Source organism: Borostomias antarcticus (genome assembly GCF_949987555.1).
Source record: "Borostomias antarcticus genome assembly, chromosome: 5".
Taxonomy (NCBI): Eukaryota; Metazoa; Chordata; class Actinopteri; order Stomiiformes; family Stomiidae; genus Borostomias; species Borostomias antarcticus.
In genome coordinates, this window is record NC_140238.1 from 30556697 (window position 1) to 30568033 (window position 11337).

Below are 11337 nucleotides of genomic sequence, written 5' to 3' on the forward strand. Positions count from 1 at the left end.
GTGTGTGACTGTGTGTGTGTGTGCGCGCGCTCCTCTCTGCCTTGGCACGCCTACCTTACCGCGGTGTCGTGGAGATCAAGATCAACAGATAGTTATAAAAGAAAAATGCTGACTTAGGATTATCTGATGATATTAAAGTGACATTAAAAGTATTGCACCAATTTTGTGTTTTAAAACTAAAGAACGTTGAGCTCTGCAGTGCACAGAACTGTAGCCGCAGCTGGGACTAGCAAGCCCCTCCCATCAGCCATGGGGGCGGGGACTAGCAGGCCCCTCCCACCAGCCGTGGGGGCGGGGACTAGCAGGCCCCTCCCACCAGCCGTGGGCAGGGGGGGATCAGCACTTTCAGAATAGGCTTTCAATGTTGTTTTGGAGGTGCCACACTGCAACCTCTTGTTTACAAGACTTAGGAGGAGAAACGTGTGTTAATTCTTCCTTCATTTTAAAGAAACAAAAACATGAAAAAAAGAAGATAAAATGATATAGAAAAAATACTTGAAAAAAAATATAAAAAGTACAAAAAAATTTGGAAAAAAAAAACTCTTGTTGAGGATGAAGACGATGCTTTGTATCTCTGGGAATTCGGATCAGTGTTTTGGCCATGGCGTTGGTTATGTTTGGATCAGTGTTTTGGCCATGGCGTTGGTTATATTTGGAACAGTGTTTGGCCATGGCGTTGGTTATGTTTGGAACAGTGTTTGGCCATGGCGTTGGTTATGTTTGGAACAGTGTTTGGCCATGGCGTTGGTTATATTCGGATCAGTGTTTTGGCCATGGCGTTGGTTATTCCACCTATTCCTATTGTTTGCTAAATAACCAGCAGTGGTTCTCAGGAAATCAAGCCAGTTTTCCCCCCCTTGTAGAAAGATGCTCCTCGTAGGAAGAAATATCCAACTTTTAGCACTGAAAACTACTTATAGGTCTGTAAGTTTTTCTCTGCCAAATAACTGCTTTAAGCTGGAGAAGCTCGACACACTGCTTTCCAATATGCTGTGTTCTACTGGAGGTCTGGGGTAGGAGGCGGGCCGTAGAATCAGACCGCCCCCCCTGGCTCCTCCTCCTCCTCTCCCCCGCTCCGCTGGTGTGATCAGTGGGGGGTAGTGTTTGTGACTGACTGTCAGTGGAATCGTCTTGTCAGACTGTAACCAAGAAAAAGCTGAATCTGTATCTATGCATACTGTAGCCACTCACAAGGCCTACAGACGGGCTTTTTCTGTCCACGTCACAAGTCCAATGTTTTAAATGTTTCAATAATTAATTCATGCGAAAGTATACCTTGTTTTGAATCTCTCTCATTGCCACAGGTGGTGTTGGAAAAAAAAAAAAAAGTTAAGAAAACGGAGGGGGTTAAAAAGTCTATCTTGTTTTGGTTGATAATATTTTAACAGTGCAAAAGTCGTCCACATTTCATTGCCTTGATTCTTATTGTGTCCGAAGATGCAAGAAGTCAAGTGGCTTTTACCTGTTTACAACTAGAATATGATTGTATTGTGTACTGTTTGGTTTGTGCTGATCTGAAGTTCCTGACCTGATGATGAATATGTGTGTGTGCGTGCGTGTGTGTGTGCGTGTGTGTGTGTTAGGCTGCGCCGCACCGGCAGGTGTGTGTGTGTTCACCGCTAGGGTCGGTCAGGATGACTAGGAGCGGGTGGAGGTAGTCTGCAGGGGTGAATGTAATCCATCGGTGGTAGTTGAAAATACACACATTTAAATAATGTACATAGATTTACCGACTATTTACAATATTGATTGTTCAGTTACAATGATGACGATGATGATGCACAATTTGTGAGAAGCTTCAAAGACAGAGCGAGAGAGAGATGTCAGCATTAGGCGAAGCCATGGACCTTAATTTCTTTTCTATATATTTTTTTTGTGTATAAAGCTGTTTTTCCTCCTGTAGTTTTATTTCTGAAGTAGAACTTGCTAGTTGTGTTTTAAGTTCTGTATTTAATGACTTAAAAGCATAGTAGAAAACCCTTGAGTATTACCCTGACTTGATAGTGGTGTGTGCCAGTATTGAACCATATAAGTAACTGCTCTACCAAATATAATTCAATCAAAAAGATATGTTTACTTAATTCCAGATCTTGCTTATATCTCACTTTTGTTTAACAAATGTTATTAAGTGGAACATTGGAACCAGAACTTTTTTTTTTTTTTTTGAATAACTTTATTGCTAAATTGAACTGCGGAGCCTTGGATTTGCACTTGGTGTATTTATAGATGGACAGGAGTGGAGAGGGGAGGAGGTCAGGGGGCTCTGTCTAGACAGTTTGTCAGAGGAGAGAGAGATGGAGAGAGATAGCTGAAGCTGAATCAGTACAGAAGTGGCTCCAGGGTGAAGTTGGCCCTGTGGCACAGACCTGGGGTCAGTTTGCTCTCCCTCAGTCCTAAACTTAACCCTTAGCGGGAACAACGCAAGACTGACCCCCCACAACCTGGGGCCGCTTGGCTCTACTCTAAGAGAAGGGACAGGCCACTTCTCCCGAGGCACCCGCCCCGTTCATCCACCCCCTCTGCTGTTCTGCTCTCTAACCTCTGGGTGGTTCATGGTCTCTCTCTGCTTAGTGTAGTCTAGTCTGTCTACTGCTACTGGGTGTCGGACAGCCCGGTCTCACACAAACGCCGTGAGTGTGTGTGTGTGTGTGTGTGTGCGTGCGTTTGAACTCACTGTCATGCCAAATCGAGGAGAACGAGAGGGAGGAAAGGGATTGATCGCTAGGTTATTTTTGTGTGTGTGTAGAAGCTGGACAATGTATATGCTTGAAATTGTAATTTGCAAAAGGATGTTGTGAGGAATTTAGAAGATTTAAAAAACATGAGCAATGTACAATCCCCATCGCTGCCTAGCAGCCTGTATGAAGGCCAGGCGTAGGGGAGGGAGGGGCGGGGGGCCTGGCCTGTGATACTATACTACTTTTGTATTTAAAAATGTTGTCATTCTTTTTTCTGACTTACTATCCTGTGAGCAAATACTATATATCTATATACACCCTTGTCTATTAAATAATGGTTCCTACTGTCGAACAATGCGCTAAGGCAATTTGACTTTACAAAAACTGTGAGTTTATGCTGTCTTTGTCATTTTACATTTAGTACACACAAACCCTGAAAAGCTTTAGTCTAACCAGCACAAAGACTTGGGGGTGAGGGGGGGGGGTTGGGGTTAGGGTTGTTGGGAGGGGGGAGGTCGGGGTGAGGGGGGGGGGGGGGGCTCAGAGAGACTATGCAGTGGAGTTTAAATCCAGACTTCCGTGTCCATGTGGGTTTGCTTTCTCTTATCCCAAATAAACCACAGGCCAGGCAGGATCCCAATTATCTCTGAAACACGTGTTGTGCCATCGTTGAAACTAAGAAACCTTTATTACCTAGAAATCATTGGCCAGTTGTAGCAGAAGGAGCATTAGGATTTGCAATGTCCTTTTCACAACATCCCTCTTAAAGATTTCAGAAGGGACTAGTGAATCTGCAAATTTTCAACTACAACTTTTTGTATAGAGATTCTATCGACAAGAGAGAGAGGAAGGGTAGATTGCTCACTTGTAACCTATATGCACATCGCTTCTGGGAGACTGTTTAAAACTATGTATAGAAAATAAAAAACAATGTCTATAATATCATACCAACTTAAATGAACAGGAAGTACTTTTCAATGTCTTCCTGGGGTCATTTTAGGATTTTATCTTTGGGGAACTGCACTTTTTGAAGGACAATCCTTATTTGTATGGGTATAATAGAGACAACGAAGTCGCCTGATACAAGGTAGAAACCAACTCCAGTGTATTCTAATGAATGTCTCCTCTGATGCTGTCATTTTGTTTTTATTTGATCTTTTTCCCTCTTTGTTGCTTGGTTTGTTTTTGTTGTTTTTTCTTCTCGATTTTAGTGCTCTTAAGAGAATCTGTAATGAGGTGTAGACTAGTAGGTTGTAGGTCTTCTGTTAGTTGTACTTGTAGACTGATAACTGTTTGTAACCTTCTGACCCTGCTGTCAGAATACAAAGCTGTATAACTTGGGTACAACCCTCAATAAAAGACTAACAGTGATCCACTCGTCCTGTCTGCTGTATTTCTTTCTATCTGTATCAAATAGAATGATTTTACGTGTGTCCACCATGAGTGAAAGGTTGAATTATAACCAAGAATGGTTAAGTAGTCGATGCCTGTTCAGTGGACTCTGATCACTAATAAGTGCAATGCAGCTTGGTGAGCTTCTTGTCTTTGAAATCGAGTTTAACATGTTTTTTCAAGGTGCCCACCCACATCCATTGTATGACCTAAACGGTGGTAGAGCAATTATCAGACTTTCTCAAAAGTGCTAGTTTTGTCAACGTTTTGATCTGAACCATTGTATATGATCATAAGTAACCTTAAAACAGGGCTAAACATGCATTTTCCCTTTACTACTCCTTTAACAGTGCCTGTCCCTAGTCTATGTGGAATTGGGCCCCAAAAGTCTACAATCTGAGAAGGACTGAACATGTAAAAACAGTGTAGTGTTAGCTACACTGCAACATCTGCTATTAGGATATAGTTATTCTCACAGAATGGAACATAACGTATATTAACTGAACTTGTATGAACTTGTATTAACTAATTTGTCCAGCCCCACCTATTTTGTTTCTATAGCACTGTGACTGCTTGTCACTTATTCTTATAGACGGCTTTACTGATGAGTGGGATGTACCGTTGGTTCATTTACTCTAGACAAATGTGAGCTCTCATTGGACAAAAGTGTGCTAAAACGACTAGATGTAAACATTGTTAGTATTAGCAGACATTGTATTGACCATACAAATAACCACTTCAAAATATCTGAATGTGCAGACTGCCTTTGCAAGGATTAAATGATTATGGCCAATGTGAAACAGATTAGATCAGTTGATTTATTGTGCTCACTAGGATCTATACAGTGACATATTCAAATGATCACATCAGTATTGATTGGTGAATGTGACGAAATATACCCAGTGGCCACAAGGTGGAGCTGTGTGACAAATAAACCATGAGGTTTTCTCTTTTTTTATTGTTTTTTTGCTCCAAGCTCCCAACTAATGACATTTTCATTAAATACACTGAAACACAAGGCAGCTGACACCGATGCCACGACACAAAAAGGTAAGAGCTGAGAGGCCGAAAATACACTGCCCATCTGCATCACAAGTACTTCCTGTGAGGTCATGGTGGGTCACCTCTATCTGGAATGGAGAAATAAACAACAAAACCATTACACTGTGCTACACAACCATACAATGTGGGTCGGTGACATGATTATTAGACAGTGATCATCTGTTCCTAACATGATCATAGTGGGAGAAAAAGCAGATACTCACATTTGTTGGGACATAACACACTATTCATAAACATCCTTCTTGTCGGCAATGTACTGTACAATCTCCTCGGGGGTCATCAGCTTCTCAGCCTCTGCATCGGGGATCTCAAACCCTGCAAGGAACAAACCCACACGTTAATCTTAACAGTGACACAATACAGTGTTTCCCCTAGGATTTTTTTCAGGGTGGGTGGTCTGCCGAAACTACTGTTGTCGTGGGGCGTAGGTATCCATGCTTGTTAGTATTGGTGCATTTCTCTTTCTAGAAAAAAAAGTACATTTCCTGCAGAAAATGTGTGAATGCTGAACAGAGAAATCACAAAAGCATTGCTGAAAATGCATAGCCTAAATGGGATGTGAACTAACTTGAATACAACGCCATTTAGTCCATGACTAGCTAGACTAGCTCATGTTGGCTTACATAGTTACTTACATCAGAAGGCATACACAAAACTGTGGCTACATTACTTATGTAGCTAGCTATAGCAACAGAAAATATTTTTATTTCATCATTTATTACTCGTCAGAAAATGTCCGCAGGCAGCGATGCTAAATTTCGCTATGTTGAACTCCATGATGTATCCTAAAAATGTTAGCGATCTAAAAGTCCTGCTAAGTCCCTACTTAGCTCTGAGGGATTTCTTTACCATTCTTCAGTTAGCCGCAATTGTATAAAAAGCCCATGATCATAAAGCCGTCTATACTGTATGTAAGAGGTGGCTACTGGGTGGCTCAATACTCACCAAACTCATCCTCCATGGCCATGATGATCTCTACCTGGTCCAAGCTGTCCAAACCCAGGTCCTTCATGAAGTGGGACGATGTCAGGAGCTGGCAACCGCACCGGGAGAAGAGAGGGGACATTACCACAATGCTTTACCACAGTAGGCTCACATAATTCCAGTTCCATCAGTTGTCTGTTCATTGCTGCTTGGGCTGCCGTCTTACCTTCTCTGGGTTGATCTTGTCATAGAGTTTCAGGACGTACAAGACCCTGTCTTTGATGGTGTCCAGGGTGAGAGGGGGCAGGTCACTATACTGTCGGCATAGAACACCCACAGAGCTGGAGATCTGAGGGGAAAGACAGGGGTCCAGGGTGGGAGACAGGGGTCCAGGGAGGGAGACAGAGGTCCAGGGAGGGAGACAGGGGTCCAGGGAGGGAGACAGGGGTCCAGGGAGGGAGACAGGGGTCCAGGGAGGGAGACAGGGGTCCAGGGAGGGAGACAGGGGTCCAGGGGTCCAGGGAGGGAGACAGGGGTCCAGGGAGGGAGACAGGGGTCCAGGGTGGGAGACAGGGGTCCAGGGAGGGAGACAGGGGTCCAGGGAGGGAGACAGGGGTCCAGGGAGGGAGACAGGGGTCCAGGGAGGGAGACAGGGGTCCAGGGAGGGAGACAGAGGTTCAGTTAGCATCAATACCACTGCAATGAGGTCAGAGGTATTAGCAGTGGAGTGGTGTAGCTAACCCTGTCTGACGTGGTAAAGTAACTAGTTAGCTACCGAGACACAACATGCACTACAGGTCGCCGACTGTCCTGTAGTCCAAATGGCCAACTAAATTGTAGCTAACGCAAGTTAGCTATAGCTGAGTATCACAGTCGTTAGTTAACAGTTATTGTATGTTATGCAAGACTGTAGTATTCAGGTCTGATATGTAACGGTTATTGTGCAAAGGTCGCTACGTAAATTAGAACAAATCACATTCCTCTGGATTTGCAGTTAAATACTGACATGAACGCTGACAGCATGCAGCATGCTAGCCCGTTGAGTTCAGGCGCAGGTAGGTCACACAGAGCGAGCCTCTACGACTAGGCCAGAGGGGCGAGTAGTTCAATGTTATTCAAGAGTTACCCGTGTCTGTTCAATCCACCGCGCTCGCTGGCTGTTGGAAATAGAAGAGAATGGTCGGTGATGAGCTGCGAGCCGGCCAGCGGTCACTCTCACAGCAACAGAGCCCGAGGAGATCCCGGCCGAGGGACGGGAGGACCGGGCGAGCCAGCGGACACACTGCGCTAGGACACGGGACGCCATCACTGAGAACATACTGCTCGTTCCTTCCCGGCGTGCAAAGCGAAATAGGAAAAAGGTCACGTTTCTGACTAGACGAGTCAACGGAAGCTAGATTGCAATATCCAATATCCCTCTTAGCCTTGCTTTTAAAAATGAATGTAAAAACTAAGCTAAAGCATCCATAAAGATGTTACCCAAGAATAACCCGTCTATTAGTGAATTATATGAAGTCATGTCTAGTCTCTTGTATTGTGAGATATTCCTTGTTCCTCTTTGTTTTGTCACACAAACCCAGATGTTTATTTCTTTTTCCCTTTCTTTCTGTTTATTTTATAAATATGTGACTATATAAACATTATGTCTTTGATTGAGAGTTTACTATTTGTTTATATATGTATTTATTTTCCTAATTGAGTTTGTAAATTGAAACTGTTCACACAAAAAATAGATTGCTTTTTTTTTCATTTATATTTAATATATATGCATTATTGCATGCAAATTAGGTTTCAAAAGAAGTTATGTTTGTAAACGGTTACTCTACATAATCAGAAACAGTAAGGCTTGAGTAACAAAAAAAATGTGTAGTAATATATGTGCGTAGAATATGCATAATCCAAAATACGTATTGCCAACTACTTATTGTACAAATTAATGTATATTTAACACCTTTGAGTGGTTTTGGCTTGTTCGATGATTCTGTGTTCTCCCAGTCTTGTCTCGATAGCCCCCTCCATCGTTAGAAGGGAGCGGTGGCCGATGGGAGGTTGAGTTCACAGCGGAGCCTGCTGGGCAAAACAGACGTCGAGGAGACTGGATACAGTGGCGAGCAAAATACCGTTTGCTTTTCATTCTACATTTATTTCAGTGCTACAAAAATGGAATTGTGTGAGATACTGTACAACAAAGCGGAGTATATTGAAACTGTAAGCTAGTTTTTTTTCCCGCTAGTATATTTCTTTGTTAAACGAGATGGTTAAGAGCTAGCAGTTAGCATAGTCTATAGAGCTAACGCGTTTAAACAAATGGGTGGCTAACAACCTAGCAACCTAGCTACTTAACTGGCTAAGCTAACGTCAAGTAGTAGGCTAGCTCAAGCAGAGTGATGCTAAATGTATCGTTTTGTCTGGCTAGCGACTAACACTTGTCTTTTCTCCTGCAGGCCTCCGGTAACAAAGTGAGCAGGCAATCTGTGCTATGTGGAAGTCAAAACATCGTCCTCAATGGCAAAGTGAGAAACTATATCAGCCTTCAGCAGTAGCCCAATTGCATGATCTTCTGTAATGTTGTACTAATACCTCTTAGAGATGGGGATTAATGTATGTGGTTGTGTCTGACTTCTCTCCAGACTATTGTCATGAACGACTGCATAATTAGGGGAGATCTTGCCAATGTCAGAGTTGGTAGACATTGCGTTGTCAAAAGCAGGAGTGTCATCCGACCACCTTTCAAGAAGTTCAGCAAAGGGTGAGTGCTGAGTTCTCTGGCTACAAGATGTATCCACTGCTGATTGACCCCTCCCCGTTTTAACTGGATGAGAGTTGCATTGAATCTGTGACCTCCTCCCTCTCTCTCTCTCTCTCTCTCTCTCTCTCTCTAGAGTGGCCTTCTTCCCCCTGCACATTGGAGACCATGTTTTCATAGAAGAGGACTGTGTGGTCAACGCTGCACAGATAGGCTCATATGTCCACATCGGCAAGAACTGTGTCATAGTGAGTGCAACACAAACACACACATTCTGTCTCTTTCTTTCTGAGCCAGAGGGTACAGTGCATCACATGGGGTGATAAGGCACTCTGAGATATTCCAGTGCGACTTCACAATGAGTGCACTGAACTCATAGTGGCACTGGGCCTGGTCCCAAACCCAATCCCTTTCTCCAGGGACGGCGCTGCGTGCTTAAAGACTGCTGTAAGATCCTGGACAACACGGTGCTTCCCCCCGAGACGGTGGTCCCTCCCTTTACGGTGTTCTCAGGCTGCCCAGGTACAGAACATCCTCCTGCCACCAGTAGGGATGAGACGGTATACCGTAAAACCGTGAACCGTGGCATAAAATGTCCAGGGTATTAGAACCGTGACATTTCCTGTGTTTACGGTATTACGTTTACGGTATTACACAATAATGCGCTGCTGAAACTTCACATTTCAAGTTGCTTGCAACAGTTAATTTTGTAATTTAATATAAGCTTGTTATTAATAAACTGAGCTTAATTACAATAGTGTGTATTTTCCATCATGTGTTGCACTGTAGTTCCTTCAAAGTAAAATACTTGTTTTTTTAATGTGTGTTGGGGAGGTGAAATGCCGTATACCGTGAAATACCGTAAACCATACCGTGTAACTAGATACCGTACCGTACCATAATGCAAAAATCCATACCGTCTCATCCCTTGCCACCAGCACATTCACAGACATTCCATTCATACACTATAGAATAGCCACAGCAGCGATTTGTCAGTCATCTAAATTCTGTTTTGTTTAGCCTATTAAGCCCTGGCGATACATTCCGCGTCTGCAAGTATGCGAAGGTCTGCTAGGGTCCGTGTGACGTAAATATCGTCATCGGAGCGTGTACTCGTAGGCTCCGTGCCGACATCCGTGTTCCTCTCATTTGTTGTGACTGCGTGTACGAGTCAGCGCGCCCTCTGCCTCTACGCTACGAGAGCACCAGCTGCCGCGTCCTCCAAACGGACTACAGAAGTAGTATGGACAGAACCCCTACGCGTTCACAACTGTCTGTGTCACAACGCGTCCACTTGGGAATCTTTAATGTGCTTCTCTTCCCTCTCTCTCTCTCTCTCTCTCTCTCTCTCTCTCGCTCTCTCAGGTCTGTTCTCAGGGGAGCTACCAGAATGTACCCAGGATTTGATGATTGACGTGACCAAGAGCTACTACCAGAAGTTCCTCCCCCTCAGCCAGATCTAGCCCGGCCCCACTTCAACCAGAACCATCCCCAAACTGGGGCTGCGTCTCAATAGTTTGACATAGCTCCCTGGACTCATCTCCCTTCCCTCACCACTAGACCCCTGAGTCTCCCCTGACCCCAAGAAAACGCAAGTCCCTAGTTATAATTAAAACAGATTATAGAATATTATAACAAGGACCTGGGGGTTTTCTGGTTAGGTCATGTGTTTAAAGAGAAAACTCAAGGCTCTACCGGTGGCTGCTGAGAGATGGATGAGAGCGTCCTCTTGGGGAGTCCTTATACTCCCCCCCTATTTCTGAAGGACAGGAGTTGAGGAAGGAACGGGGATGTTGAGGAGTGTTGAGGCACAGTTGAGGTGTGTTGGGGCACAGAACCCATGGACCAAAAAGCAGGGCACTAAGAGCACTAAGTTCCACTGACTGCTGAGTACCTGGCTTTTGTATTGACATCCACATGCTACCGCTATGACTTAAGCTGTATGATCAGGCTGTTGGATGTGCATTTGTTGAAACTACTGTGCTGTTCCGATAGCATTACTTTTGTCATATTCTTGTTAAAACAACTTAGAGGTGTGTGCGTGCGTGCGTGTGAGCTGTCCCACCCCTCAGGCCTTGTGTGCTGAGCGAGTCGTGAAAGCACTAGTCTCATTTTAAAGCTGAGAAAGACCAGGCTCTTGGCTGCTATCTGGATTAACATCTGACTGAGCTAGCTATTACACAGACTAGAGATAATGTACCCTTTTCTCTACAATATCAGTTATTCATTATTTATATTTAATTGGCCATGTGCGTCAGCTGTTAGTTTGGACAACAGTCTTGTAATTGTAATGCTATCCAGCCAGTAATGTCTGTTTTTTCATGTTATATCTGCATCACAACAGGGTTTCCCTGGCATAACCACTCACAGGGCCACAATAGCTTCAAATAAAAGACTTGACTGCCTTGACTGCCTCTTTATGCTTAAATATCAGAAATGTGGGGGGGACAAATCCTTGTTGAAAAGATAAAGAAAACTTTATTAATGAATGTGATACATATATATCTAGTTGGGTCTCAAACATAACCTCAACGA

General features: G+C 43.8%; 3 protein-coding genes across 6 annotated transcripts in view; 2 read left to right on the top strand and 1 right to left on the bottom strand.

Moving 5' to 3' along the window:
- LOC311309086 (trinucleotide repeat-containing gene 6A protein-like) overlaps positions 1-1343 on the top strand; it is a 30491-nt gene extending 29148 nt beyond the window's left edge. For all 4 annotated transcript variants that reach the window (XM_084438245.1, XM_084438246.1, XM_084438248.1 and 1 more), the window contains one exon: positions 1-1343. This exon is cut by the window's left edge and continues 957 nt beyond it. The gene's annotated coding sequence lies outside the window, so the exon portion shown is untranslated.
- Positions 1344-4989: 3646 nt separating this feature from the next.
- ndufab1b (NADH:ubiquinone oxidoreductase subunit AB1b) lies at positions 4990-7362 on the bottom strand (the record flags this gene model as incomplete). Its single annotated transcript, XM_084438817.1, has 5 exons — positions 4990-5200; positions 5336-5447; positions 6078-6165; positions 6283-6405; positions 7183-7362. The coding sequence occupies 4 exons, from the start codon at positions 7360-7362 to the stop codon at positions 5356-5358; spliced, it is 483 nt and encodes a 160-aa protein (XP_084294943.1). The 3' UTR covers positions 4990-5200; positions 5336-5355.
- Positions 7363-8125: 763 nt separating this feature from the next.
- On the top strand, positions 8126-11160 carry dctn5 (dynactin 5). Its single transcript, XM_084438696.1, has 6 exons — positions 8126-8264; positions 8501-8569; positions 8687-8805; positions 8939-9050; positions 9222-9324; positions 10168-11160. Exons 1-6 carry the CDS (start codon positions 8217-8219, stop codon positions 10263-10265), a joined length of 549 nt encoding a protein of 182 aa, XP_084294822.1. The 5' UTR covers positions 8126-8216; the 3' UTR covers positions 10266-11160.
- The last annotated feature ends 177 nt before the right edge of the window (positions 11161-11337 follow it).

Bases quoted from the DNA above. Each gene is read 5' to 3' on its own strand.
- dctn5 (XM_084438696.1), top strand. From the start codon at position 8,217: ATGGAATTGTGTGAGATACTGTACAACAAAGCGGAGTATATTGAAACT. The intron at 8,265-8,500 runs GTAAGCTAGTTT...TTTCTCCTGCAG, and splicing joins AAGCGGAGTATATTGAAACT to GCCTCCGGTAACAAAGTGAG. The intron at 9,325-10,167 runs GTACAGAACATC...TCGCTCTCTCAG, and splicing joins GGTGTTCTCAGGCTGCCCAG to GTCTGTTCTCAGGGGAGCTA.